Source organism: Gambusia affinis, linkage group LG22 (assembly GCF_019740435.1).
Source record: "Gambusia affinis linkage group LG22, SWU_Gaff_1.0, whole genome shotgun sequence".
Lineage (NCBI taxonomy): Eukaryota > Metazoa > Chordata > Actinopteri > Cyprinodontiformes > Poeciliidae > Gambusia > Gambusia affinis.
This window is the reverse complement of record NC_057889.1, coordinates 22,266,024-22,292,608: the sequence shown is the minus strand read 5'-3', so window position 1 is coordinate 22,292,608 and position 26,585 is coordinate 22,266,024. Positions and strand designations below refer to the sequence as shown.

The 26,585-nt window shown below is 44.2% G+C and overlaps 3 protein-coding genes across 9 annotated transcripts in view; 2 read left to right on the top strand and 1 right to left on the bottom strand.

Annotated features, from left to right (window-relative positions):
* The window catches only part of mdn1 (midasin AAA ATPase 1), a 59,794-nt gene extending 44,033 nt beyond the window's left edge, over positions 1 to 15,761 (top strand). For 2 of the 3 annotated variants that reach the window (XM_044105704.1, XM_044105703.1), the window contains exons 72-102: positions 85 to 158; positions 257 to 440; positions 544 to 688; positions 1,355 to 1,501; positions 1,584 to 1,710; positions 1,810 to 1,915; positions 2,641 to 2,756; positions 3,609 to 4,004; positions 4,090 to 4,316; positions 5,637 to 5,774; positions 6,027 to 6,217; positions 6,372 to 6,533; positions 6,624 to 6,761; positions 7,657 to 7,792; positions 7,888 to 8,060; positions 8,141 to 8,269; positions 8,513 to 8,648; positions 9,103 to 9,395; positions 9,482 to 9,637; positions 10,162 to 10,263; positions 10,343 to 10,538; positions 10,646 to 10,816; positions 11,129 to 11,280; positions 11,393 to 11,482; positions 12,285 to 12,400; positions 12,532 to 12,706; positions 12,896 to 12,969; positions 13,083 to 13,197; positions 13,333 to 13,399; positions 14,241 to 14,383; positions 14,451 to 15,761. In XM_044105704.1, coding sequence (XP_043961639.1) covers positions 85 to 158; positions 257 to 440; positions 544 to 688; positions 1,355 to 1,501; positions 1,584 to 1,710; positions 1,810 to 1,915; positions 2,641 to 2,756; positions 3,609 to 4,004; positions 4,090 to 4,316; positions 5,637 to 5,774; positions 6,027 to 6,217; positions 6,372 to 6,533; positions 6,624 to 6,761; positions 7,657 to 7,792; positions 7,888 to 8,060; positions 8,141 to 8,269; positions 8,513 to 8,648; positions 9,103 to 9,395; positions 9,482 to 9,637; positions 10,162 to 10,263; positions 10,343 to 10,538; positions 10,646 to 10,816; positions 11,129 to 11,280; positions 11,393 to 11,482; positions 12,285 to 12,400; positions 12,532 to 12,706; positions 12,896 to 12,969; positions 13,083 to 13,197; positions 13,333 to 13,399; positions 14,241 to 14,383; positions 14,451 to 14,636 — 4,761 coding nt within the window. In that variant the 3' untranslated portion in view covers positions 14,637 to 15,761. The remainder of the gene's footprint in view (positions 1 to 84; positions 159 to 256; positions 441 to 543; positions 689 to 1,354; positions 1,502 to 1,583; positions 1,711 to 1,809; positions 1,916 to 2,640; positions 2,757 to 3,608; positions 4,005 to 4,089; positions 4,317 to 5,636; positions 5,775 to 6,026; positions 6,218 to 6,371; positions 6,534 to 6,623; positions 6,762 to 7,656; positions 7,793 to 7,887; positions 8,061 to 8,140; positions 8,270 to 8,512; positions 8,649 to 9,102; positions 9,396 to 9,481; positions 9,638 to 10,161; positions 10,264 to 10,342; positions 10,539 to 10,645; positions 10,817 to 11,128; positions 11,281 to 11,392; positions 11,483 to 12,284; positions 12,401 to 12,531; positions 12,707 to 12,895; positions 12,970 to 13,082; positions 13,198 to 13,332; positions 13,400 to 14,240; positions 14,384 to 14,450) is intronic. The other variant, XM_044105705.1, reaches the window with a different exon arrangement.
* Positions 15,762 to 16,540: 779 nt separating this feature from the next.
* lyrm2 (LYR motif containing 2) lies at positions 16,541 to 18,178 on the top strand. The gene is made up of 3 exons (XM_044105714.1): positions 16,541 to 16,718; positions 16,791 to 16,931; positions 17,914 to 18,178. Exons 1-3 carry the CDS (start codon positions 16,677 to 16,679, stop codon positions 17,992 to 17,994), a joined length of 264 nt encoding a protein of 87 aa, XP_043961649.1. The 5' UTR covers positions 16,541 to 16,676; the 3' UTR covers positions 17,995 to 18,178.
* Positions 17,224 to 26,585, bottom strand: part of ankrd6b (ankyrin repeat domain 6b) — a 47,131-nt gene continuing 37,769 nt past the window's right edge. For 3 of the 5 annotated variants that reach the window (XM_044105711.1, XM_044105712.1, XM_044105709.1), the window contains 7 exons: positions 26,210 to 26,314; positions 25,288 to 25,383; positions 25,040 to 25,189; positions 24,629 to 24,781; positions 21,833 to 21,946; positions 21,288 to 21,546; positions 18,323 to 20,186 (listed from right to left, as the gene is read on the bottom strand). In XM_044105711.1, the coding sequence (XP_043961646.1) occupies positions 19,639 to 20,186; positions 21,288 to 21,546; positions 21,833 to 21,946; positions 24,629 to 24,781; positions 25,040 to 25,189; positions 25,288 to 25,383; positions 26,210 to 26,314 (1,425 nt within the window). In that variant the 3' untranslated portion in view covers positions 18,323 to 19,638. Of the gene's footprint in view, positions 20,187 to 21,287; positions 21,547 to 21,832; positions 21,947 to 24,628; positions 24,782 to 25,039; positions 25,190 to 25,287; positions 25,384 to 26,209; positions 26,315 to 26,585 lie in introns of all 5 variants that reach the window. The other 2 variants (XM_044105713.1, XM_044105710.1) reach the window with 1 other exon arrangement.

The following is a 26,585-nucleotide window of genomic DNA, read 5'->3' as shown; positions in this document are numbered from 1 at the left end:
TGAAAGCATTCATTTCCCATCATGCCCCAGCAACTTCTCAAAGACCCTGTAAATGCCCACTGAGAGCTTCACCTTCTTTCTCAGGACTTTGTCAAGATTTCCAAGTGGAATGACGTCAGCTACTGGTCCATCAAGCAGTCAGTGGCGAAGACACAGCGGTATGGTGCATAAGAATCGGGGCTCAGCTTTAATCTGATTATGGATTATGGATCATAGATCATCTGCCAACTCCTCTCTGTGCTTTGATATCTCTTAGCACTCTCTTCAAGTTTGTGAAGAGGTTTGAGGATGCTCTGAGTGGACCCAGTCTAGCAGCGCTGGTGGAACAAAGAAGCAGTTCCAGCTGGGACCCAGAGCCCGCCAGGTCAGGGGACTCTCCCATCCAGAGGGTTCATCAGGTGCTGAAGAGCGCCATGCCTGGCCAGGGCAGGGAACTTCAGGTAAACACCTCAAACACCAAGACACCCTCTGACTGTGACTTCAGCTCTTTGTCTTGCTAATCATATGTTTGTTCTCACCTTTTTTAACATAAATGTGTTTTAGAATGAGGACCTGGAGGAAGGCGCTGGATCATCTTCCTTACAGGCCCGTTTGCCTGTTTTGTTCCGGAAGATGAAGAAGATGAGCATCCAGCTGCTGAAGAGAACATCCCTACCTGAATTGGCTGAAGATCTGGACTGTTTTACTGGTAAGATTCCCGTCTCTGCAAAACACAGGTCAGGTTTGACCAAATGTATCATTAATATCATTTAGATCATTACTAATGTATGGAGCCTAGGTATTATTTCTACTTTATCCCTCTCACGCATAGTGGTCTGCAGTGGATGGCTATCTAAAAGCCATATTCTTGTGTTTCTGGTGGATTTTGATGTTATAAATGCACACTGGCCACTGAAGTGGACACTAGTGCATCATACATTACGCTATTAACTACTGTCAATCCACTGCAAGTGCAAGAACATTTTTGTCAAATCCAATATGGCAGACAGACAAAAAAAAGCTCCTCATAAATATCCAGTCCGTCCTTCTACTGTTGAGGACTCTTGCAGGTAAAAAAAAAATATTGTGACACTAAGTAACACCTGAAGGCCAATGATACTCATGTGTTTTCCAAATAACTTTGTATTTGGAGAAAATTACACCTGATTATCTGGAACAAAAATAATAAACAAAAAAATGTGTAAAACTTTTTTTTCCCGCCATTTTTGTATTCCTTAAAAAAATCAAAAACACAGAAAAAAAATCCTGACATAAAGGACCATAATTCATGCATGGAAGGGTTATTGAATTTGTTTACCTTTTTGCAAATACCATATTTATTTGCTGCTGCTGTTTAATTCTTGGTCTCATTCAGGTGAGATAATCAGCAACCTACGAGACCTGCAGAGCCTCAGCATAGACACAGCAGCAGCCAAAGAAAAGCAGCAGACGGAGGTCAAGCACATCCTTCAGCAGAAGCAGAGAGCTCTGTCTGACCTGTTCAAGATGCTCTCTGAAATAGGTTTGTTTCCTCTTCATCTCTTTCTCTCAGCCTGTCTCCCTTCTGCTAGGTAGGTGCTTGATGCTCTTTCTGTCCCGCTTAGGCCTCTCGTACCGCAAAGGGCTGATATGGAACAGAACCGCTGACCCAGAAAGCATTCTCTGCATGCACCCGCTAGAGATGACCACTGCGCTCTCTGCTGTGAAGACCCAGAGCCAGCCTGAGCGTGTGTAAGCACAACTGATTCACAAAGACACACACAGCATGCCTAGAGGTGTTCCGTTTCTTTTGTCCAAGTTGCTAATTTTTCCCAAAACCTGATGCTGCAGGCTGTTTACAGAGTTACTGGGAGCCTGGGAAGGATGCCAGAAATACTTCTACCGTTCATGGGCCAGGAGGACAACCCTGCGGACCGCTCTCCAGCACGCATCAAAGGTCAGACACACATCAAAAGTCTCAGCTTTGTCTGGGTTCATGGTAATGTGAGGTCATCCGATAAAATCAGCGGATTTAACGGAGTCTCAGATGTTTGGATGAAGCAGTCAGTCTACAGCTGAAACACAGCTGCACTGCTGTTTCAACAAAAACTACAAACTAATCCAGCTGTTGATGTAGCTGTGTTGATGTAGGTATGAATCTCTGGAAGAGCTGGCAGTGGAGTTCTTGATGACTGCCAAGACCTTTCAAGATCCTATGGTCAAGATGCCAAAGGAATTGAGGAAGAAACAAGGGAGACATGCAGAACTGTGTTAGCTACAGATTGATAAAGCTAATGAGTCACACAGGGAAGCTGTGGGGATGAGTGGTGGGCTTAGGTCAGAAGTGAACGTTTGTGAGCAGTAGTGTGGTTTCATGCAAAAGAGCTCAGTTCTACATATGGGAATTTTAAGAAGCTAATGGAGAGAGCAGAGGGAGCCGTTCAGTTTTATACATCTCGACTTGTGAGCAAACTATTCTGATACTAAGCAGTCTTGCAGATGAATCCTTATCAACACATCAGGTGTTTCTTTGAATACAGAAACACTTCCCAGTTTACTGAAAACAGGTTGTTCATAACCCAAGACAGCTTTAGGCTGCTGGACATGTTCTTGTTGTTCTGTTAGACCAGCACTGATCTCCTGCTGTTGTCCTGTCTCTATTGTGCATCTCCATGGTTACAGGAGCTTGGTGTTGGGAACATAGAGCGCTGCAGAGGTTTCTCCTCCCACCTGTTCAAGCTGTTGCTCAGACAGAGGCAGCGGCTGGCCCAGCTGACCCAACACTGGGTCTCACTCAGGTGAGGCCTTGCTGAGCTGGAGCACCGTTACATGGAAACACAGCACACCCACACATTCTGAGAGCATTCAGCAAGTAAAGGTGGATAATATAAAGCTCCAACTGCTCCAGACACACAAAAACATCACAAGGCATCACAGGACTGATTGACCTCTGAAGGGTCAGGCTGATTCTCATATTGAACCTTTGCTGAACAGGCAGACTTCCTCTCTGCTTCTTGCAGATTTAATCATGTTAAATTTGATTTCTATAACTGACTTCACGACTTCACTGTAATACACTGGATCATGCAGAAGACAGTGGAATTAGTTCTGAGTTGATCTGCATCAGGCAGAGTCACATAAACAGAACCTAAAGAAGAGACATCAGCTTTAGTCGTGGTTCTAGTTAAGCATGTAAGGCTGGATGTACCATAGAATATAGTCTGAACATATACAAATACTAAGAACACAACATGATATGCAAAGAAAAAAACAACATAAAGTCTAGAATCAGTTCAACTCCATGATGGTGCTGAACTGAAGTATGTGTGTGGATTGAAGTGGTTCGGATCATCTTCTAGTGAATGACAAAACAGTCCAAAGAGACAATGTGCGTATGACCACATGATGTACAGCAAGATCAAGGTTATCCACTAGTCAAGGTCACAGATGTTTCACTCTCACCCGGTTAGGTTTAAAGTTCTGGTAAACTCATGAGTCCCCAGCAAACATCACACACACCAAGTACTGTCTGATTGGTTGAGTTCATTATGTTTCCTGTTGACTCCTGCATGATGGACTGTTTTTATTTACACTGCTCATGTTTCACCACTCTGCCCCCACCACCCACCCCTTCCCTCTCCCTGGTCCAGGAAGCTAACTGCCAGCCTCCAGAGCGTGCAGACCCACCTCCAGAGCCACAGAGAGGATGGGGGCTGTTACCTGCCCCCCCAGGACTCTCTGCAGGACTGGTTCAGAAGAGGCCGGGGCCTGGCAGCTCAGAGTGCCACGCTTCTGCAACAACTGTCCTGGCTGCTCCAGTGTTGTCCTGAAGAACCCCAGCAGAGGGAGCAGACGGGCGCCAGCAGCAGGCGCCACACCCTGATGTGCCCTTCCCCCCTGGCAGTGCAGCAGCAGCCCCCCGGCTGCCTGCTGAGGAGGGGAGACCCCGGCTGGACCCAGCTGCAGCAGCAGGTCGCTGCCATGCTGAAGGACAGTCAGAGTGTGAAGGAGCAACTGGCCTCCTCTGGGTCCATCCTCTGCTCCTGGTACAGCATCATGCAGACACCTTCAGTCCCCCCACTCTGAGAAAAACTTGAATACAAGATCTGTTTCCTTTGGTCTTCCTCTCAGGAGCAGCTTTACCACCTGCTGTTCAGCCATGGAGCAGCTAGGGGGTGTGGCAGCCCAGATGAGCAGCATAGAGAGCTTGTTTTCCCCGTTAACCGGGGAGGGTGGGGCCAACACCCAGCCCACCATGACACAGAGTCTGAACTACGTCCGAGGACAGGTGGAGACAGCCATCACTGAGTTTACCAGCTGGAGGAGTCAGGTCCTGTCCCCGGGGGCCGAGCCCATCGGTCAGCACCCAACACACACACCTCACCTGCTTCTGCTCTCACACTAGAGGTTGAACGACTACATATTTTTTAAGGTCGACTACATCATAATAATAGTCGAGTCGATGTCGACTAGTCGCGGTGACGTCATAGTGACGTAAGCGCAAAAACCCTTCACAACTACTTGGAGGCTTTATTAGCTATTTTCACGGCAAATATTGACACCCCCCCCCGCCCCCCCCAAACACACACATACACACACACACACACACACACCCCTTCTCCTGCTTTTACTAAGTCTATTATGTAGAATTAAAAGAGCAATAAACAGATCATTCTTCGTGAGCAGCGGGGAAAAGTTTGTTGCACAAAGTCGGGCCTGACTTTGTTTTTCTAAACACCGGCTGATGCTGATGATCTCTGGATAGTTACTATAGGAGTCAAATTATCACACTGACTACATGGTGCTTTTGGAACATCACAAGCCAAACTTGTTATGAACGGATCCCGTTTGGTTACAGCTGAATTCAACGAAACCACCTGCTTCTCCTCGGCCCTCGTCTCGGCAGGAAGCTCTGCTGACTCAGCAGATTGAACGACTTAAGATATTTTCTAGTCAACGTCAACATGATAAAAGTCGAGTCGATGTCGAGTTGACTAGTCGTTGTGACGTCATAGCAACGCAAGTCGCAAACTTTGGAGTAACGTACAGGCTTTAGCCTATTACCCGTTTTCACGGAAAAATACGGCATTTACACAGAACAGCAACAAGTGAAACAACAAAACATCGGGATAGTTTATGATAAATAATAAGTTGCTGGGAAACCAACATTCAAAAGGAAACGCACATCTTTTAGATGGCATTACCACAGATCTTTATTTAATCAGCAACATAACATCATAATGTATTAGTTAGATCGTCATGACAAAGACACTCGCGAGCCGCTAAGTGACATCCTTAGCGGGAACAGGGCGAGTTTTAGACGGCTCGTGTTTTGTAGTCGACTGCAGCTGCAACTCCATCTCCTTTTAAAAACACTGTAAAACCACAAATATGCATCCATCTACATATCATTTAAACTAATGTATTAACTTATTTTTCTTGTGTCTTGTGACGTTTACTGTGCTGTCAGATCAGCACAGGCTGTCACCACCGGCAATCACATGACTGCGACTAGTCGACATGAAATGTAAAAACTCGCGAGACGTCCTAGAGTTGACTAGACTAGTTGACTAATTGGTTCAACCCCTATCTCACACACACCTTATTTGCTTTTCCTGTCAGTCACACATGATGGCCTGTCGACAGACTGAAATCCTTTCCTCTGGTTCTGTCTGCAGGTCAGCAGTCTGCTTTCTGGAGCTTCTTTTCTGCTGAGCTGGAGACCAACATCAGCGCCCTGCTGCATGCTGTCCAGAGACTGGTGAAGAGGAGGACGACTGAGGATGAAGGACAGACACAGGAAGAGCCAAAGACAGGTGACCATGAAGTCTCTGGTCTCTGATGGACCTGAGACTGGGACCGGACTGGACCAGAGCGTCCAGGTCTGAGTCTGGGATTAGACCAGAGCTATGAGGCAAATCAGATCAATGTGTGACGATTATGGAGCTCAGCACTTGGCATTGTAAATGTTGTAATGTTCTAATACTTTAAAGTTGTATTTGAAGTCGGATGAAACATACACACACACGCACACATAAATCTGTCCTTTTTTCTTGTTTGTGGGTCAGACGGAGCTGAGGAGGAGAAGGAGCAGCCTGTGGAGGACCTGCTGAAGCCTGGTCACCTGACCCGGCTCTTGGAGGCGAAGCTTGAAGCTGAGGTGGAGGCTCTGTCTGTTGGTAGTGTGAGCGTTGCCATGACGAAGCTGCTGGGCTGTGTGAGGAGACACAGAGACTCCTGTCCCCCTTCACAGCTGCAGGTATCCGCTGAGCGCTGCAACAGACAGGAAACAGAAAGGCTGATCAGAATCATCTACTGTCTCTGGTTTCTGATGCCCGTCTGGTTCTGGTACCAGATGGAACATGTCAGCGGGTTCTGCTGGTGTCCTGATCCCTGTGCTTCCTGTGTTCCAGGAGGTGAACCAGGCCTGCAGGGCGCTGGTTCGGTTCCTGCCCCTGCTGGGGGTCTATTCAGACCTGGCCCGCTACTACCTCTCTGAGTCCCTCGCAGTCCACAGAAGCACAGGCAAGCTGCTGTCTGTGCTGTCCAGCATCTTCACCCAGCTGGCCCAGAAGGTGCAGTGGGCCCAGTGTGTGACGGAGCATTCAGACAGTAGGAAGAGAGCTCGGTGGGAGAACTGACCCGCTGTGTTGGTGTCCCTGCAGGGGTTCTGTCTGCCTCAGGAGCTGATGCCTGGAGGCGACGCGGACGGAGCCACAGAGTTCCATGACTACGAGGGCGGAGGCATCGGAGACGGAGACGGCAACAAGGACGTCAGCGACAAGATCGAGAATGAAGACCAGGTGAGGAGAAGCTGAGTTCACATGGACAGTATGCTGGTCAGGAGCTGAACATGAACCCATGGATGAAGCCATGAATTCATGTTCCATTAATGCTCTTATAGAGCATCACCTTGCTCCATAAGAGCATGATGATGACATCACTGAGATGATGTGGACATTAAGCTCAACATCACCATGAATACTGGGCTGTACCTGAGAAACAGGAAGGTGAGGAAGAGGCAGCTGATGAAGATGAAGAAAAGGAGGGGAAGGAGAATAGAGAAGCACTAGAAGAAAAAGGCTCCAAAAATCTTACCTGTATCCAGGGAAGATTAATCCATGAAATCCATTAATGAAAATATTCTATTTTTAAAGATTTAATTTTAGGAAAATCAAGATCTATTTTTCACCAACTAACTCCTTGTGTGTCTGTAGTTCTAGATGATGTCAGCCCACTCAGGCCACCATCATCTTTATAGCTTGTATTTATTTGGACTTTGAATTCAGGTCAGATCCCAGAAAGAATAACTGAATAGAAGCACATTTTTACAAATATTTTCTTTTTAAGAAAAGAAAGTGAGAGAAAATCAATATCACACACTGTGTTCATCTTCTTTCACATCTTTCTGTCTGTCCTCTGATCAGTCCCAGGTTGGGACAGATTATTCATTCTTATCCTGGAGGATTCCCTTATTAACCTTTGACCTTAGCTGTTCCAGATAGCTTGTTAGTTATGTGTCTGGGGGGAACCCAGGCTGACAGCTATGATGTTTATGGAAGCGATTTTGGGGAATTTTTCTGTTTTGGTTTTTGAGCTGCAATTCAGGTGACTGTGCTGCCTGATGAGGGTCCCATCTTGAGGGCCAGGCCCCATCAGGTCCCTGCAGGTTGATCTCTGATCCTCCTGTTCCTGCAGGTGGAGGATTCCTTCCAGGAGGGAGCAGAGAAGGAGGAGCAGCAGAATTTGGAGAACATCAAGTCAGAGGACAATGGCATCGAAATGTCTGAAGACTTTGATGGACGAGTTCATGATGGAGATGAGAATGAAGGAGGTGAGTTGAACCTGGGGACAGATGTGTCCTCCAGGACACGTCTCTGGCCGTGGACATGCTGTGATTAACTCGCAGGCCTCTCTGTCTGTTTATAGGTGAAGACAAGGAGTCTGATGAAGAGGAGGAAGAGGAGCTGGACAAAAAGATGGGAGACCTGGGAGAAGGTCAGACAGACACGTTGGATGAGAGAATGTGGGGGGATGATGAAGAGGAGGATGAAGAGGAAGGCAGTGAGAAGGAAGAGGAGTCTGGACAGGGCATGGACCAGGTATCCAGCGGATCTCAGGGTGTGTGTGAGACGGTGGTTCACACACCTTCATGTCCACGTTGTCCTCTGTCCTCCTGCAGGGCGAATCTGAGCTGGTGGCTAAAGAGGACAACCTGGACACAGCCGACTCCAACAGGGACAAGAAGAGTCAGGACCAGGATGAAGAGCAGCGCGAGGAGAAGGAGAAGATCCACGAGCAAGGAGACGAGGTGACCTCACATCCCCTCCAGCTGTTTACTACTTCCTGTTCTTGTTTGCCCTGTCGTCTCCATATCAGAACTGGGGAATCAGTTTGCCAGAAATATGATAAGATAGATCAGTTTGTTGTCTTCAAGATGGAAGACGACAAAAACTTCAAGAGATTTGTTAGAAGCACAGAGGTCTCATCCTTCTATAAAGCTCAGGATAATAACAGCAGTCCAAACTAAGGTGTGTGTTCCTCCGGCTTCCAGAGAGAGTTTGATGAGAACGAAGTGGACCCGTATCATGGTCAGCAGGAGCAGAGACCAGAACCAGAGGCCATGGACCTTCCTGATGACCTCAACCTGGACCAGGAGGAAGAGGCTGGAGGAGATGAGGATGGTGATGGTGAGGAAGCTGCTGCTCAACGTGTAAACACGAGTGTGTTGTCACTCCTCATGTTCTGATATTTTCTATCTTTTGACTGGATTTTGAATAATCTAGTCATAAGATTACAACTGGCTTATGAATTATTAAAAGAGCTCCTGGTGGATCGCTCTTCCTCTCCAGGAGGAAGAAAACTAAAACTTCAACTGTCTGCAATTTCCTTTAGGCATCCAGATCAACAGATCTGTCTTATGGTTGTATTTAAAAAAAAAAAAAATGTTTTGTTTCCCATTTATTAGAATCAGAAAAATGTATTCAGGACTTGGCTAGCTGAACAAAAATCTTCTAATATGAACTATTTTAAGTTTTCCTTTTGTTTAATATGTAAGACTAAAAGCACTTTTCATTCCTAAATGTCCTGTTTGATTTGTTTCTACAAATAGTGAATGACTTATTGACTGTTTGGACTTTTCAGATGAAAACCCTCTAGACATCGATGACAAGGCCATGGAGGTGGAGCTGAAAGAGGAAGAACAGCGAGATGGAGAGGAAGAGGAGTCAGAAGAAACTGAGATGGAGAACCAGAGAGACGATGAACAGAACCAGGAACCCAAATCTGAGGAAGAGGATGAGAAAGGACATGAGAAACAGGAAGAGGAGGAAGAGGCAGCTGATGAAGATAAAGAAGAAAAGGAGGGGAAGGAGAATAGAGAAGCACAGGAAGAAAAAGATAAGGCTGCTGGAGATGACAGAGGAGAAATACCCAAGGTCTGAGTAGAAACAGAGTTGATGGTGTGACGGAACCCAGAGCTGCTAACAGCCTCATTGTTTTGGTGTTTTGTTGGGGCGTCCAGCAGGAGGATGAAGCTGAGAGTGAGGATGATGAGCAGCCCAGCTCTGCTGAGAGGAAGGAGCATGGTGCAGACGGTCAGACTGGAGAGCAGAACATTCAGAGTGACTCTGCTGTGGAGCTGGCTGGTGCCGCTGCAGAGACAGATCAGGCTAAAGAGGTAACGTTCCATCCAGCTGCCCTCGTCTGGGGCAAATCTCAACCTTGTTTAGCCACTCTGGTATACAACATGGAAACAGTCTGCACACATGTTCATTCATTTAAAATAAATCACATCTGGTTCTTCTACAGCTGATGGAGATTTCTGGCCTCTAAAATTCCTGATCCTCAGTAGGAGGCAGATGGATTCTCTACCTCAGATATCAATGTCTCTTAACTTGGAGGTAGCAACTGACTGAGAGGAGTCAGTCATGCTTAGCTTTTCAATAGGATTCAAGGCAGAGAATTAGCACGAACACCTTATACCAACTATCAAACACGGCCCAGTTTGCAGCCTCAGCTTCCAGTCTCCTCTTTAAAGCTAGAAGTTAAATGTAAAGCTGCATGTCAGACAACCAAAACATCATCAGACTGCATCAGGACTGTGGGATTAACAGTTTGAGAAATGTAGAGTGAACTTAAAGTGACACTAATACAGGCCTGCTTCTTTGGTTTTCCTGCTTGGTTTTTTGTTCCCCCCTCTAGGAGCATGGCAGTGGTGCAGCTGATGCCAGCCAATCAGAAGGCCACCAGTCCAAACTGACGGCCAGGATGGCGTCTCAGAAACAGACTCAGAGCCAGACTCAGGTACTTCTCTTTCATCCCACTGTGCTGTTCTTCATGTTTGTGTTCAGTTGGAACAATGTTCTTCCACTTCCTGTTTCAGAGCTTTAAGAGGAAACCGGGCCAAGCGGATAACGAGCGTTCGACAGGGGATTACAGCGAGCGCGTCAACAAGCGCCTGCGAACAGTAGAGAGCAGCCAGGAGCACTCTGAGAGCAGGCAGGCAGACAGCCAGCACGACTCAGACCTGTATGAACACATCCGACCTGCGGAGACGGCCTACGACTCCCAGACCTACGGTCAGTGATCTCGCGCACACACACACACGTGCACACGCACGCACACACACACACACACACACATACATCACTCTGGAGCTCCGGAACCCTCTGATTCTGGCTTTCAGATGTCGCCAATGCAGAGCAACAGAAGGCAGCAGGACCTCTGAAGGATCAGGATGAAGATAAAAATGATGATGTTGCCATGGAGACAGAGGACCAGGAGGAACAGCTCCTGTCTGCTGATGTAGAGGAGCTGAAGCCAGAGCAACTGGAGACCTCCAAGTTCTCCCAGAAAGGTTTCCGATTCCTCCTCATGACCTGAATACTCAGCTTGGTTCTGGTACCGATTCTGGTCCAGTTCTGGTCTGATTCTGATGTAATTCTTGTTCTGGTTCTGGACCGGTCTGGTCCTGTCTGGTTCTAGTCTGGTCCTGTCCGGTGCTAGTCTGGTCCGGTCCTTGTTCTGTTTTTTTTCCAGTTCTGGTCCGGTCCAGTCTGGTCCGGTCCAGATGTGAGCTGTGTCCTCCAGAGATCAGAACCCATCCTGGTATGTTAGGCTCCTCCCCCTCCTTCTGCCCAACTTCAGCCTCCATGTTGTTGTTGTTCAGGTGTGGAGAGCAGAGAGACTGAGCAGCAGAGGCAGGATGAGGAAGATGAGAGGCTGAAGAAGCAACAGCCTCCTGGAGAGGAAGAGCGATCCACCAGGAGCACTGAATCCACCATTCACACGGATCCTGCTCTCCTGCTGCTGTCTGAGCAGGTGGAGCCCTGACCACTGCTTCCTGTCCAGAAGCATCAATGCCCCAAAATCTAATAACATCAGACAATACTGTAAGGAGTAGTTATTATTAACTGCAGATGTGTTTCTGTAGAAGACAGAGCGAGACCCAGAGGAGCTGAGGAGGGAGATGGAGCTGCAGCTGGAGGCCTGGCGTCAGCTGGCTCCAGGAACCCAGGAGGAGGTGAGGCACTCTCAGCTGGTTGACCCCAGGATACATCCTGGGGTCAAGGGTTACACGTCAACCACTGAGTATGTACACCTGACATGTACAAACAGGGTGACAGAACCCCCTCACTGTCTCCTCATGTCAAAAATGAATCTGACAGCAAGGTCACCAGTGAGCTGGATTCTGTCAGCATTTCAGGAAGCAGGAAGTTCAGATTAACTAGAGATTCTGGTGGTTTTACCACATCCTCTAACAGGAAGAGGGGAGAGTATTATTGAGTCCCATGGAAAAATTGCTTATTAGTTAATAAGCTACTCCATTGAATGTTAATAATACAAATATAACAAACAATACAAACATAATACATAATAATAAACATGTAATAAACATATAACATAATAACACAAATATACAACTATAACCATAATACAAATCTAACCATAAGCAATTTTTCAAGACGGACTGCATCAATACACACATCATATGGTGTGTGTGTGTGTGTGTGTGTGTGTGTATTATATGTTTTTGACATGTGATCGATTGATTAACGGAGGTACTTTTTCAGGAAGCTTCTTACCATCAAACTGACACATTACATATCACAGGCAAACATTAGTGATTGGACAAAATTTCAAACCTGAACACAGTCTAGGCCTCCAGGAAGCAATCATTTCTCAGCGTGTGAGCCCAGAGCCTCTGGAGGAAGCAGAGTGTCGGATTTCTGCCAGGCTACTTCTGTTCTAATGCAGCATGGTATCTGCGTGGTGTTGGTGTTTTACTGCGGCTCAGACTCTCCCTGCTGCTGTGTTGGTTCCAGGAGGCTGCAGCAGCTTCCATGTGGCTTCAGTACCAGGCCCTGACCTCTGCCCTCTCCCAGCAGCTGTGTGAGCAGCTGCGTCTCATCCTGGAGCCCACGCAGGCTGCCAAGCTCCGGTCAGCACACACTCTCTGCATGGATATGTTGTGTCCCTGCTGAGCTAGAACCCTGAGATGACCACGGGTTGGTGATGGGTATGGGTGTGTGTGTGTGTGTGTGTGTGTGTTTTCTTGTGGCTGCTCCTCAGTGGGGATTACCGCACAGGGAAGCGGCTGAACATGAGGAAGGTGATCCCTTACATCGCCAGTCAGTTCAGAAAAGACAAGATCTGGCTGAGGAGGACCAAGCCCAGCAAGAGAGAGTACCAGATCTGTCTAGCAGTGGATGACTCCTCCAGCATGGTGGACAATCACTCCAAACAGGTACACGTCCCCGACTGCAGACATGACTTTAATGGAGCTCACAACTTTTTTTGCTGGGAAAAAAAAACTTCTTCATTAAGAAGGAAGACGCATTCAAAGTCCTTTCTGCCCCTGAATCCAAAACTGTCCAGTTGTTTGACATCGTCGTGTAAACATGGTGACTCTCTGTGCTTCCTCTGTGTGTTCCAGTTGGCGTTCGAGTCCCTGTCAGTGATCATCAATGCTCTCACTCTGCTGGAGGTCGGCCAGGTGTCTGTGTGCAGGTGACAGCACTAAGATAAACCCACAGAACTGCAGTCGGTTTATCTGGAGGAAGAAATGAAACAAATGTTTTGGTTCGATGTAAACATGAAGTTAATAGTTCTGTTGTGTGTAGTTTTGGGGAGCAGATGCAGCTGCTGCATCCCTTCCAGCAGCAGTTTAACGACGAGTCGGGGGCTCGCATTCTGCGCCTTTGTCAGTTCCAACAGAAGAAGACCAGGATAGCTCAGGTAGGAATTTCCCCAGCGGCTCTGAGGATTGCTTGCAGTTTTGTGTTTTTGCTGCTGGAACAGAGCCTGTGCTGGAGGTCAGCTCCTCTGACCTCTGGGACGGCAGCCTGACTGGTTCTCTGTTCTCTTCTACAGTTTCTGGAAACGTCAACTAAGATGTTTCTCTCAGCACGACAGCAAATTCCAGGATCTCTGAGCTCAGGTAAACCAGCATCACACTGTTGGACCGGTCATTACTGAATAATAATAATAATGATAATGATAATACAATTTATTTGTATTCGCCTTTCTTGACACTCAAGGTCACCTTAGATAGTGTAACATAAAAACAAACACAAAACTGAAATATATAGTAAAAATGAAGTACCAAACAAGATTTAAAAAGACAATGCGATTGCAAAGAGCCAAAGCTACTTGAACCAGATGAGTTTGAGTTTGGACTTGAAGTGTGGAAAAAACTCGATGTTACGGAGATCAGGTGGGAGCAGAGCGGCTGAATGCTCAGAGGGACGAACAGAAGAACAGAATCTGAGGGCACCGGGGTGAAGCCATGTGATGGAGGTCCAAAAGTTGGAGGGGAGGTTGTGAACTGCTTTGACAGTTAGGAGTATTTTATAGTTGATGTGATATGAGATGGGAATCCAATGGAGCTGTTGTTGAACATCATAATATCATATCCATTCAGTAATAAAAGAGATGGCTGAGAATGGAACAGTTCTTCACTGATGCCTTTCAGGATGAAGGTCTGAAGTTCAAATTGTTTCCATGTTAATAAATGTATTATAAAGATAAATAATTCACCACAACTGGATCACCTTAAAATGTCCAACCAAGCCAGGACAAGACCTGTCCTCTAATAATAATAATCTGAGATAATATTCAATAGCCTGATGGTAATCCAAGCCTGATTAACGCTTTGTGACAGCTGCTGACTTTAAATGAGACAATGTGTCAGGATTGTGTTTGTTAAAGGCTGGACAAAGTGTTGCTCTGCACTGCAGAGTGAAATCATGATTCATACTCTGACTCCTGCTGACCCTCAGAGACGGCCCAGCTGCTGCTCATCGTGTCTGACGGCAGGGGATTGTTCCTGGAGGGCAAGGAGCGTGTGGTGGCAGCTGTGCAGGCAGCACGCACAGCTAACATCTTTGTGATCTTTGTGGTTCTGGACAACCCCAACACCCGGGTGAGAGCATGACAGCCGACCCTTCTGTCCTCTGTAGAATGAATACTAAGCCTGTGCTGTGCTGCAGGACTCCATCCTGGACATCAAGGTGCCCATCTTCAAAGGGCCAGGAGAGCTGCCAGAGATCCGCTCCTACATGGACGAGTTCCCTTTCCCCTTCTATGTCATCCTGCGGGATGTCAACGCCCTGCCGGAGACGCTGAGCGACGCGCTCAGGCAGTGGTTTGAGCTCATCACAGCTGCTGACCAATAGGCAGGCCAGAAGCAGCAGCTAACTGCTGGAACCTGCAGAGCAGGCCCTCTGACCATGTGCCTTCAGCCTGTTGTTTTCCCCAGTGTGACTGCAGGGTGTGATGATGTTTCATGTTGGAATCTTCAACATCTAACATGAAACATTTTGAGCAAAGATGGAACCACTATCTTGAAGATGACAGACTCCAATGTGTTAGATTGGGTCAAGACTGTCCATGTCTTCACTGGGTCACAGTATGTGGGGATGGAGGGTCAGGGGACCTAATCATGTGCCTTGGGGAACCCCATCAGGATGCTGAAGCTTTGATTTAAACACTTCGTTCAGCTATTGTTTGGAAGGAAAGCCTCATGCTGACAGGACAAATGTGAGACGTTTTTGATGTGTACATGAGCAGAAATATGGAAATTTTATGTATTTACCTGCTAATGTGAATGATGTAAAGATCTGAGGTTTAAAGGTTGTGCCACATTTCTCTCACCTGGCAGAGGAGCAACACAACTCTGCTCCATGTTGTTAGATCATTATTTTACTATTATTTTGAATCGATCATAATAAAGTTTTATGGAAAGAACATGAATTTGGTTAAACTAAAAAATTGTCCTCAGAAAAGCTAAAACTGACTCCTCACTTCTACCTGCATGTCTAAATGTTTTATGCTCAGTGTTAATCTCATAAGAACAACTAATTAATTATTTTTTGTTCAGTGTCTCTAAGAGCAAAAACCGTGCCATCTGTCTCATCCCCTCCTTTTGATTTTAATGTGCATTTTTATATGACCAATAATTTATTATCCGGAGTAGCAGAAGGCTAGAAAACAAAGCTAAAAGTCATTATATGTATACATGGCTCATTTTGTTGAACAGTCAATGAATCCCAGCAGACATCAAAACTTTTCGAATTCTACAAATAATCACCAGTCTGTTCCATTTCTGCCAAATTAAAATTAATCTATGAACTGAAGGTCTGCTTGAGCTTAGTGATGGATTGAATGTCAATCTAAATGATCAAGTGCCATGAAGTGGGACTGAAGTTCAGCTATTGTAAAGTTCTACTTCACAACGTCCCTCCTGTAGTCCAGCCTTGATCCGAGTTTTCTTCAACAGAGGATTTCTCAACACTCTCCAAGGTAACTATTGGAAAGAAGGCTTCAAAGTCTCAAAAGGCATTAGATGTAACATCCATTTATGTGATAAATTAATTTGTTGCCATGTTATGGAGGGGAACAAATTATTTCAAGTAACTCTGGCAAATAAAGAGCAAATTTATACATTTTTGATGGAATCCCATGGGGTGATGAACAGTACATAGTGTGAGCTTCAGACTGAAACATTGTGTTCCTCTTTGATGATTCTAAAAGCATTTCTTTTTCTTCTCTGAAAACTGAGGAATCATGTTCCCATGTCTCAGAATTATTTTAAGGCATTTAACACAAATTCTAGTATTTATTAGTTTTACACCAATAAACAACATTCATGATTAAAAAAAAATAAAAAATACGGTAAGTGTAACCAGAGGTAACTAAGGCGAGTTCAAGAACATTTTCAGGGCACTGTAATTCATAGGTTCTGTCGGTTTTTTGTTTGCTTTTTTCCCCAGAAATATTTATCTTGACGATCACCATCATTATTATTGATATATTCTTGTATAAAAAATCAATTTAACCCATTTTCAAAATTGTTTCAACACGTAGTGTGCCTTTTTATTGAAATCCCAGCTTATTATGTTGCAATGCAAGAAGGTCAATATAGAGTAATCTCCAGTCCTCTGCTCCACCCCTTACAGAGCATCATGACCTTCGTGATGCTTCAAAAATCTTTGAACTAATTAAACTAAAATTGAATTTTCGAACAAGTTTATTAGAAATGTGATTTTCTGTTATGTCATGATTGACCTCCAATCCAGCAGCTGGCGCTATTGTACCAAAGGGAGCGAGTCCTCCAGCGTCCAGTGAAGCAGCTGTTAACTTCCCCAGGACAACAGCAGTCTGTCTAAAAAAATAAAAAAAAAAACAGCAGCTTGTCTGCTCCCAGCTGGACAGAGATGGGCTCCAGGTTACCGCCAGCAGCGCTCTCTTTAAAGCAGGTAAACTAGAACCGAGACCGGCTCTGAGACTGAGAGCTGGACGGTGGGAGCTAACAGCAGTTGGTGTGTCAGTTCCTACAGAGGCAGAAGGTTCTGGGAGTTTACAGAAGCATGCTGAGGACCATCCGCCAAGTTCCGGGCGAGGCGGACAGGAAGTACCTGAGAGACTGGGCCAGGGAGGAATTCAAGAGGAACAAGAACGCCACCAACCAGGTTCTTCAGACTGTTAGCTTTTCCGTTTCATAACGGACTCATCATGCGTTCAGCCCCTCATTTTACAAGAGAAGCAGGTCCGATTCATATTCCATAGTTAATAGATTCATTCCAGTGCAGTTAGATTCGAAATACAAGTAAACATAGAAATGTGTCAAAGACAATATGTGGAGTTAATAGCAGCAATAGTTTATAAATATAAAAATTGAGACATGATAGTGTAAGTTTGTCCTTCGGCAGCCTAAGCCTGTAGTAGGAGGCTGAGGTAGAATAACCTAAGTCAGTCAGCCTGTTAGGTTTATAGGTAATTGTTCTATGATTTATTTATATAGCGCCAGTTGGCACGCCATCTCAAACCACTTTACAGATAACGTCAATTCATTTATATCACAAGTACATTTAAATGAATCCTAATTATCAAACATTACCTTCAGCTTAAGTTTCTACCCCAGGAAAGTCAGCAGATTGACTTGCATCATTCACCCTCCTGGACGTAGTGACAGTAGACAGGTGTTAGGTTGTGTCGTTGAATTTGCAGTAATCCCTCGTATATGTAGTGACAGTGTAGAGAAAGAAAACTCCCCTTTAACAGGAGGAAACCTCCAGCAGAACCTGAACCGGGTTTGGGAAGACAGAACAGAATGCAGAAGAAACAAAGAACTGATGTAGGATGATTTTCATTGATCATGGATAAACGAGCGATTAACCGATGTCGCAGCCGAACAAAATGCAAAGATCTTGGTAGTAAAATGTAAGTAAATGTTTAACAGCTACCTTCAAAGCTCAGGGTTCATGTCCAGGTACTAAGCAAAAGTTAATCATATCTAGCTTGGTGAGTCTTTTTATACAGTAGTAGACTTATTTTTCTAAGTTACATATCTATATACAGTGCTATTTTCTCTGATGGTGTCCACTTGTAATAAGATCCCATTATCAGGTATGTGGGCTGCACTGATCTCCACTCCCTTTCTCATTGGCTCAGGATGCAATCCGCATGATGATCACACAGGCCACCAACCACCTGGAGGAGCTGCAGAAGTCTCTGTCGCTGGCAAGAAGCTGACCTCTGCGTTCTTCAGGAGTGTTCTTTACTTTTCTTCAGTGAAGAAAATCAGGAATTCAGTTTGACTGACAAAGGGCCACCTAGTGGCCCTTTGTGTTCATGACGTCCATGTACAGGCCAGTGCAGCATCTGCCAATCAGGTATTTCATGTAAATTAAAAAGGCAATAAAGGAACTATCGCACAGCTGCAACGCATTTTTTTTATCATGTTTTCTGCCATCATGATCAGAGTGCATTATTCATGTGAAGGGAATATTGACATCTGAAAGTAACACTGCGGCTGTTCTTCATGCAACACATTCAACCTTAAACACTGAGCTGAGCTTCAGGAGAGATTTATCACGTTTCATGTTCACGAAGAATCCCACCCTCGTCAATATCTACTTTATGTTTTATTATGAAAGCCAAATTGTTTATGACCTCAGTGTAAACTGCAAACACTCCTCTCTGTATGAAGACACAGTAGAATCTTCATACTTAACTACATTGAAGATTACCTGATACACTAAAATAGCATTATGGGCTACAGAACCAGGTCACTGAAGGAAGTTCTGCTGTGGGGTCTCAAACTGACCACTGCAGACTGAAGGACCAGAGTCCTGCAACATTTAGAAGTATTCTACTTCCTACATTTGAATTAAAACTGCATCATTAGCATGCAGTCAAGCTACACGGCTCTGCTAATGATATGTAGCTGTAGTCATATGTAGCCAGGTGTGCTGAAGCAGAGACATGTAACAGCTGCAAGCCAGCGGCCCTGGAGGACTGCAGTCAGAGACCACTGCAGATGTACGGCTCTCAGTAAGGGACAAAACACTTGTTTCTAGTCTCAGGAATTTCAGAACTGTTTCTCCTTCTGAATATCTAGCTCATATCTTTTGTATCTAGACAAAAAGGCAAAGATCCGTGATTCTTCTGAGGAATTTCCCTTGGATTCCCTGAGTGTGCACTTGGTTAAAAAGGATGTATGACATAAAAAATGAACGTTCTACTCCTGGGGTTGTATTTAAATCACTATAACATCTAAAATCCCAACTAATGAGATGTAAATTTCCTCCATGTATCTCTAATATTTCACCTAACTAGAGAAAAAAGCTGTTACTGGTCCAGTGATGTCATGATGTGCTCTTTGTGGGCTTCCTTCCTGACTCATCCAGCAAACAGCAAATTAATTACGTCAGTGGCATTTTAAACGTGTTTCTTCTTTAGTCTTCAACAATCTGCGTGTTAACTCTACAGCTTTAATAAAACTCATTATGCAGTGAAACAAATGGCTGGAAATCCACCAAGTTTTTCCACATTCAGTGTTATAAATACATCATAGCTTATTTGTTTGAATCCAGCAGGCAGGCAGGCATGTCCCCACATGATGGTGTGATCATAGTGAACACTACAGATCATAGTGAACATAGTATGTACTATGACCCCTAGTGGATTTCAAGGATGCTAAATGAAGAAGATGCTGTGCTTCTTTACATAGCATCCTTATGTTAAGAACATAAGAATGTTATTTTCAAAAAAGAACTGTATGAACATATGAAGTTACTTGCTCAGTTCTGCAATAACAGCGCCACATGGATGGAGGTGCTGAATATTCCAGACAGCCCCACTCCCTGGGAGGCCAGAATGTTCTGAAGAGGTGTGTTAGTAGTCGTCATGGCGACTTGTCCTCAGAACACGGAGCTCCTCCTCCAGCTTAGCAATCCTCTGGACCAGAGCAGCCTTGTCGGCCTGAGCCCTCTGGTCAGCCTGCCAGCGAGCCTCCTGGACCTTCCTCTCATACCAGCGCTCCATCTGGGTGGACACAGCCTCGAAGAAGTACTGGGTCACCTCCACAGCATGCATACTGTCCCTCTCCTGGGCGAAGGTGGGCCCACCAGAGGGGTCTCTGAGCAGCTCCATAGTCCGGACCCCCGTATCTCCCCTTGACCTGGTCCTGCCGCCTGCATGCTTTTCACGCTTCCTGACTCTGACCCGGCCTCTCTCTGCATCTCTGCTGCTGCAGCGCCGCCCTGTGGCTGGAGACAGGCTACTGGCTCTGTGCCTTGGTCTGCCAGTAGCCTTTGGGTCCGCCAGGCCCACTCTCTGCAGGTTCTGTTTTTTCCTCTGAGTGTCTGCAGAGCGCTCCTTAGGCCGGACCACCTGGAGAGATGACGGTGCTGCAGCCTCTGTCTTATGCTCCTTCTCACCATCTGGTTGGAGGTGGAAAAGATTAGTTTAGTGAGCCGTCATTCAATCATAAACTATTAATCAATTTGGAAAAACTGACCAAGTCCATTTGATCAGAAATCATGTTTTGTGGAGTTATTAAAAACGTTCAATTCATGTTTTCATGAATTGTAACACTTTATTTTTTAGTAACACTTTATTGGTGTACATTTATCAGTGCATTGTAGGTTTTAGGGGCCTAAAGTTGAACAAAGTCCCAGTTCAGTGTGTAGTTTATTTTTAAAGTCATGGTTCTACTGTTTGGATTGACTTTAATTCATTTTAATAGAATTTTGTTATGTAAGTCTGTAAGCAGTGGTATCAAACTGCATACCTTGAGACCTTCTTCCTACATTTGAATCAAAGTTCTAAACTAGTGATGTGTCTTCTGTGCCGAGGCGTCAAAGTGTGTGTCGAGTGATCCAGGATTTCTATGAAGCACATCCAGGTCTGTGTTATGGAGCTGCTGTGACATTTGAAGCCTGGTATTCAGACCATACCATGTGACTGATTCAGGAACTGGCTCATCAGTTTGCTTGTGAATCAAAGTAAATGGTAAAATGCTGTTTATAATCAGAATTTATGTATTAGTATCACAAACACTTGTTTATTCAGTTTCAGGCTTCATGCATCATGTTTTTTCCATGTTGCCTATTTTACATATTTTGTCCACTTGATGTCACAGTAGAGCAAATGAAGCACCAACGGCTCATGAGTCAAACAGTTGGATGCAACGCCTCAGTTCATTATGAAGCTTCATCTCACCATCACTAGGCTAAACTGCATAATTAGCATGCAGTAAAGCTACACGGCTCTACTAATGAGCTAATAATGGAGCCAGGTGTGCTGAAGCAGAGAGACATGGAACAGCTGCAGGCCTAACAACAGCCCTGGAGGGCTGCAGTCAGAGACCTCTGCTGTAAACAGTGTGAGTGTTTTGATTACTGCAGTCTGTGTTCATATGTAGTCTGTAATCAGAGCCTGTCGATTTTTAAAAATTTTCTGACTGCAGGGAATTATTGACTTTTAACTGAACTGTCTGGAGCTGTTTCTGTTTACTTGTGTAGATCTAGTTGAGCCATCACCTGGAGAGTTCTCCGCATGAACCACAAAGTAGTGGCTGGCCGAGCAGCTGGCTTCAGCCCAGCTGGGCTGTGGGAGCGGGGAGCTGCAGCCCCGCTCAGCAGGCTGGACGGTGCTGCTGGCGCCATCAGCTTCACACAGATCATCAGCCAGAGAGGAGGAGTGCTGCAGCATGGTGCCAGAGTCTCCCATGAAGCGGACCTCCATGTTCTGTAGTTTGGACAGACACCAGCTCTTCAGCTCAGTAGCCAGAGATGTCTGCTTGGAGAACACACAGAGCCACACAGGCCAGCTTTAAAGGAAAATTTTACATCGTCACATTTGTTTGTCTTTGTACAAACCTTTAAGTTAATCAACTAAATATCCATGTGTTCAAAGTTTGATTCATGGAAATCAAATTTTGTGTTCATAAGTTTGTTTGAGGTTAGATTTTTAGCTAAAAAAGGTAAAGATGTAGAGGAAGAGAGGATGACTGATGAGAGGAGAACCTGTAGAAAATCCTGTAATGTTTCAGTTATAAAGATTTATTCCAGCAGTGTCTGGTTACCTGTCTCTTCTCTGCTTCCAGTCGCTCCTGCAGAGCCCAGTGCTCCATCCTCTGCACACACTCACTCTTCTCTGCAGAAACTCTTTCCACTGTCATCTTATCCAGAGCTTGGATCTGAGGACCAGCACACAAAGCAGCATTCTGATACCAACTACTGCTCTGCAACACCCAGCTCTTCTCTTCTGGGTTTGTAGCCAGATGAGATTATAAACTGGTTTCTAGAAGAACAAACTTCCAAAAAAACCTGAAAAACAGCTGAAACCTTTAAATCTAGACTAAAAACCCAAATGTTTAGAATTGCTTGTAAAACATTATAAATGAAAAATTAATCAACAATCTGATGTGTAACAGGAGCAAAATTTATTGTTTCAATTGTTGACTGTGTTCTCCGAGTTTGTATTTTAATATTTTTATGATGTAATAAAATTTGAAATGCCTTGTAGGGCTGATAACCAATTTAAATCAATTATACATTCATCTATCCTTTTGTCACCACTAAAAAACAATAATTCTCTGAGTCCCACAATCCTGCACTGCATCACATGACCTAGTCAAACAAAACAACACCTCCATTAAATATGTTCTAAACACTAAGCAAATGTAGTTCTTACTGCAGCAGCATCTCACACTGCATATTCACTGGGGAAAATAACATATATTTGTTTTAAACAGCATTCTGCTGTTAACATCAATTCATAATTGAATTCATAATTTATTTTTTTGATATACTTCTTACTTTCCCTTTTAAGTATTCAGCCATTTTAAAGTTTCATATATGAGGTATAAATATGTATAACACAGAGGTCTGCTTCTCTTAGTCTGTCTTCTAAAGACAAAAACAGGAGGACAACAAGCAGCTGAAGTCAGAGAGGTGTGTGTGTGTGCGTGTGTTGGCAAGATAAATATAACTCCATGTTCAGCTTGTTCTGTCACAGCTGTTTTAAACTTTTATGTATTTCTCTGACTATAAATGTGAGGATATTTCAACACACACAGACACACACACTCGGTGTTAATGAAGGTAAAACTCACTATGACAGAACTACAGCAAAGACTGGCCTTCTGGGGGCACACAGTCTCCATAGCAACCATTACCTGCCATTTGAATGCTAACCTATCAGGTGGAGGCCAGGCTTTGTAAACAGGTTCTTAACTGGAACATAACAGTCTGATAAAACAGACTAAGGTTGAGATTTTTAGTAACAAGTAGAGAGTGACTATATAGAAACACCTCATGTTATGCACGGTGGAGTATCTGTGATGTTGTGGGCCAATTTTCAAGTATCTGATCTTTGGAGTTCTTCAAAATACCAAGATGTCTGAATGAGACTTTGACATTAGCTTGTTAAGGAATTACAGTATCACCCAACTTCCATCATCCTTCCAGTTCTCAGAGCCGTTTCTTACAGAAAACCGGTAGCTGAGCGTAAGAGAGGGACATGCAGTGATCCCTCCTTCTGTATGCTCAGCTCAACTGTTCCTGCACCGCTGCCATACTTTCCTCCACCCAGTTAGGGTGGAGGAAAGTGTGCAACCTGCAGTGGATGCAGAAAAGACACCACTGCATGTCCTGACTGCAGATGAAACATGTCATTTATTTTTAACTAAAACACAAAACCAGCTGCCCATGTCCAGAGATTCCTCTAACCTGGAATGTGATGAGAATCTCCTAAAGTGACCTGCAGCTGAGAGGAACCAAGGCAGCAGCATGGAAACAAACAGAAACCACTTCTCACACGGTGAATTAAACACACAACTAATTTGTTCTAATGTAACTTATTACTTAACCCAGAATTTTTTTAGAACTTTTCAGTGTGAGACTAAACTACTGAAATAAAAGAAGCATTTATTTGAAAGCCTTTTATACATTATTTATAACTGACTATCCACTGAGTGGCCTTAAAGACCTGCCTTGAAGCCTGAACCAAACCCTGGCTGGGTCAGACCCAACAGTCAGGAGGAAATCCAGATCTAAGCTGCTCAATCACTTCTTCTGCTTCATACTGAATTTTGTGCTAATAAAACAATATTATGAGGTGTACTTTGTTGAAATAAGACAGTAGACCTAAAGTAGAATTTTAAAAGAAGCTCATAAAATCACTTACATTATTCACCAACATTAATAACTCATTCCACATGTAAAATAATAAGAGATATAATCTTATTATGAATAAATAAATTCCCACACTCTCTTATCTCTTCCTCTCCACCTAGAATCAATAAATTATTTGTGGTTCCCAGGAAACAATCTTTCCTGCTCACAACCAGGAGAGGTGAGCACTAAGCTGACAAACCAGATGCCTTTATATTCCTCACATACATATTCATTAATCGAGAGAGATGGAGGTATATTATGAGTCTTCTGTTTGTGTACCTTCATATGGCGGGGAAACGCTGCAGAGCCGAGGGCAGGCTGACTAAGACGACGGTGTAATCAAATGAAGAAAAGCTTTTAACAGTCTCTTAATTAGTCTGTTCTTTCTAATGCAGTATCAGCATAAAGAATGTCAAACACAGGAGAAAATGGGATTCAAACAGACGTTTCATGGAGATGATGGCAGCTGGATTTAATTCTGCATCATCCAGAGATGATGGTTCAGTTCAGTAAACGTTTTGTATCAGAGCTGCTCATTTCAGAGCTGGAAAGTACTTAAAAAATATGTTCAGCAAAAAAATTTTTGTGCACTATTCATTTAACTTTTAGTCTCGATAATATTATTGTTTACAGTCAGTAATTATAACATTGAGCCAGTGAGAATGTTGGTGTGACTGAGTTGAGAGACCAGTAGAGTCTACCTGGTGTTTACTCTTGCGGTCCAGCTGACCCATCTTTTTGTTGACCAGGTCTTCCATGGCGTGGATCTCTGTCTTCATCTCCTCCTTGGTGGCCTCCAGCTGGTTCGCCAGTTTACTGAGCAGTGGGTCACAGCGGCAGCCGTTCAGTGGAGCCTGCAGCACAACACACACTCACTGGCATCTAGCAGACCTGCTCTTTAAACTCCAGCAGTGTCAGCTAGCATGTAGGATGATATTTGATTTAGGATTTGCTGTACTGGTATCTTGGACAATCTAGAAAAGGCCGAAGGATAAAATATAATGTTTCTAACACTCATTTCTGAGCACTTATCAGTCGACTGATAAGTGCTCAGAAATGAGTGTTAATAGAATTCAGAATGACGCTGACCAGAGGAGACCTTGTGTACTTACTTGCATGATCTTGCCATCCTTGCCCCTGTAGAGTGTGTAGAGCTGATAAGCTTTATAGTTGTGAGGTGGAATGGATCCATAAGGGGAGGCTCCATGTGTTTTGTTTTTTCTCCTGATCTCTCTGCGGCGCAGAGGTTCGGACAAAGATGGCTGCCAAAACAATGATCCCACTAGTTATTGTGTTTTCCTGCACTTCCACAGCAACAACTCTTCCAAGCCTTCAGCAACCCTGGCTTCAGCCGTTTCACCTTTTCTTTCTGCTTCCTGGCTTTCCTGCTGTTTGCCTCTGCCAGTGGAGCTGCAGGGTCGCTGCTCTGGGTGCCGTCTGCAGCAGATGCACTGTCCTGCAAAACACAGTTCAAGGAATAATCACTAAGTTCTCAAATGTGAAGCAGAAAAAAAAAACTTTGACTCGACTCATGTTTTGGCGATTAAAGATAAATTCACTTCACTTCTTTATGATTCAGTTCAGTAGCGCCAACTGTGTCTTTTCCTGCTGTTGGATTCACTACTGCATCAGAGGTTTTCCTTTATTCTCAAGGCAAAGTTTATTGGTGGTACAACCCCAGCTGACCACAGCACTTCACAACAATTACAGGTAGCTAAAACATAAAACGTAAAATAAAATTAAGTTTGGTTAAAATAAATAAATAAATAAGACAAGTATAAAATTGGCAGAAAGTACCAAACGATAATATAAATAAAAACAAAGACATACTTAAGCTGCAGTGATTTCCCAAAAACTCAAATCACTGAATTATAAAGAACAAGTACTGTAAGTATAGCTACATATTTCATGAACTGTGGACGATGCCTGATGGACGTCTGAACTGAGATGTTTTGTCCACTCTTATAATATGTGAAAAGCATCAAGTCTGAGCCTTAAATAACAGGCAGGAGGAAGTGTATTATTAGTGGTGTTTGAGGCAAGTCATAACCATGAGTGTTAGCATAAAGATTTTTTTTAATTTGTATTAGGACAGATTGAATGAGAATGTTCAGGAAAAACAGGTTTGTTTATCAGCGGTGTGGATCAGAGAGACAGAAACAAAATGAAACATCAAATCTTTTTTAAAGAAACAGATTTGATTTTCTTTTACTATCACCTATTTTAAAGGTAAACTCTGGAATCCGACATGGACTATAACATGGTCCTCCTGATTTACTTACATTACAGCTCAGCATCTCATCTCTGGGCACCGACCGCGCTCTGCGCTCTGCTTTCAGCTTCTCTCTTCTCTTTCTCACAGTCCTGCCACGCATGAAGCTCTGTACCTGCACATGACACGAAATTTTTAGAAGAATTTGAATCAGGTGAAGGAAAAGTTCAGAACCCAAACGGGGCAAGCATACTCCCATTACTCTGTTGCTATAGCAACCAGCCAAACTCTGTCCTCCCTCAAACCATCACACTGCACAACCAAACAAATTTTTTACAGCACTTTACAATTTTACAATTTATAGCATTTTATATTTATATTTTATTTTATCTACAACTAGTTGTTACTGTGTCTTGTCTCTATGCTGCAACTGTGAAGTAATTTCC

Coding starts and splice junctions, on each gene's coding strand:
- lyrm2 (XM_044105714.1), top strand. CDS start 16,677: ATGGGCTCCAGGTTACCGCCAGCAGCGCTCTCTTTAAAGCAG. Junction 16,719..16,790: donor CAGCGCTCTCTTTAAAGCAG/GTAAACTAGAAC, acceptor TTGGTGTGTCAG/TTCCTACAGAGGCAGAAGGT. Junction 16,932..17,913: donor ACAAGAACGCCACCAACCAG/GTTCTTCAGACT, acceptor TCATTGGCTCAG/GATGCAATCCGCATGATGAT.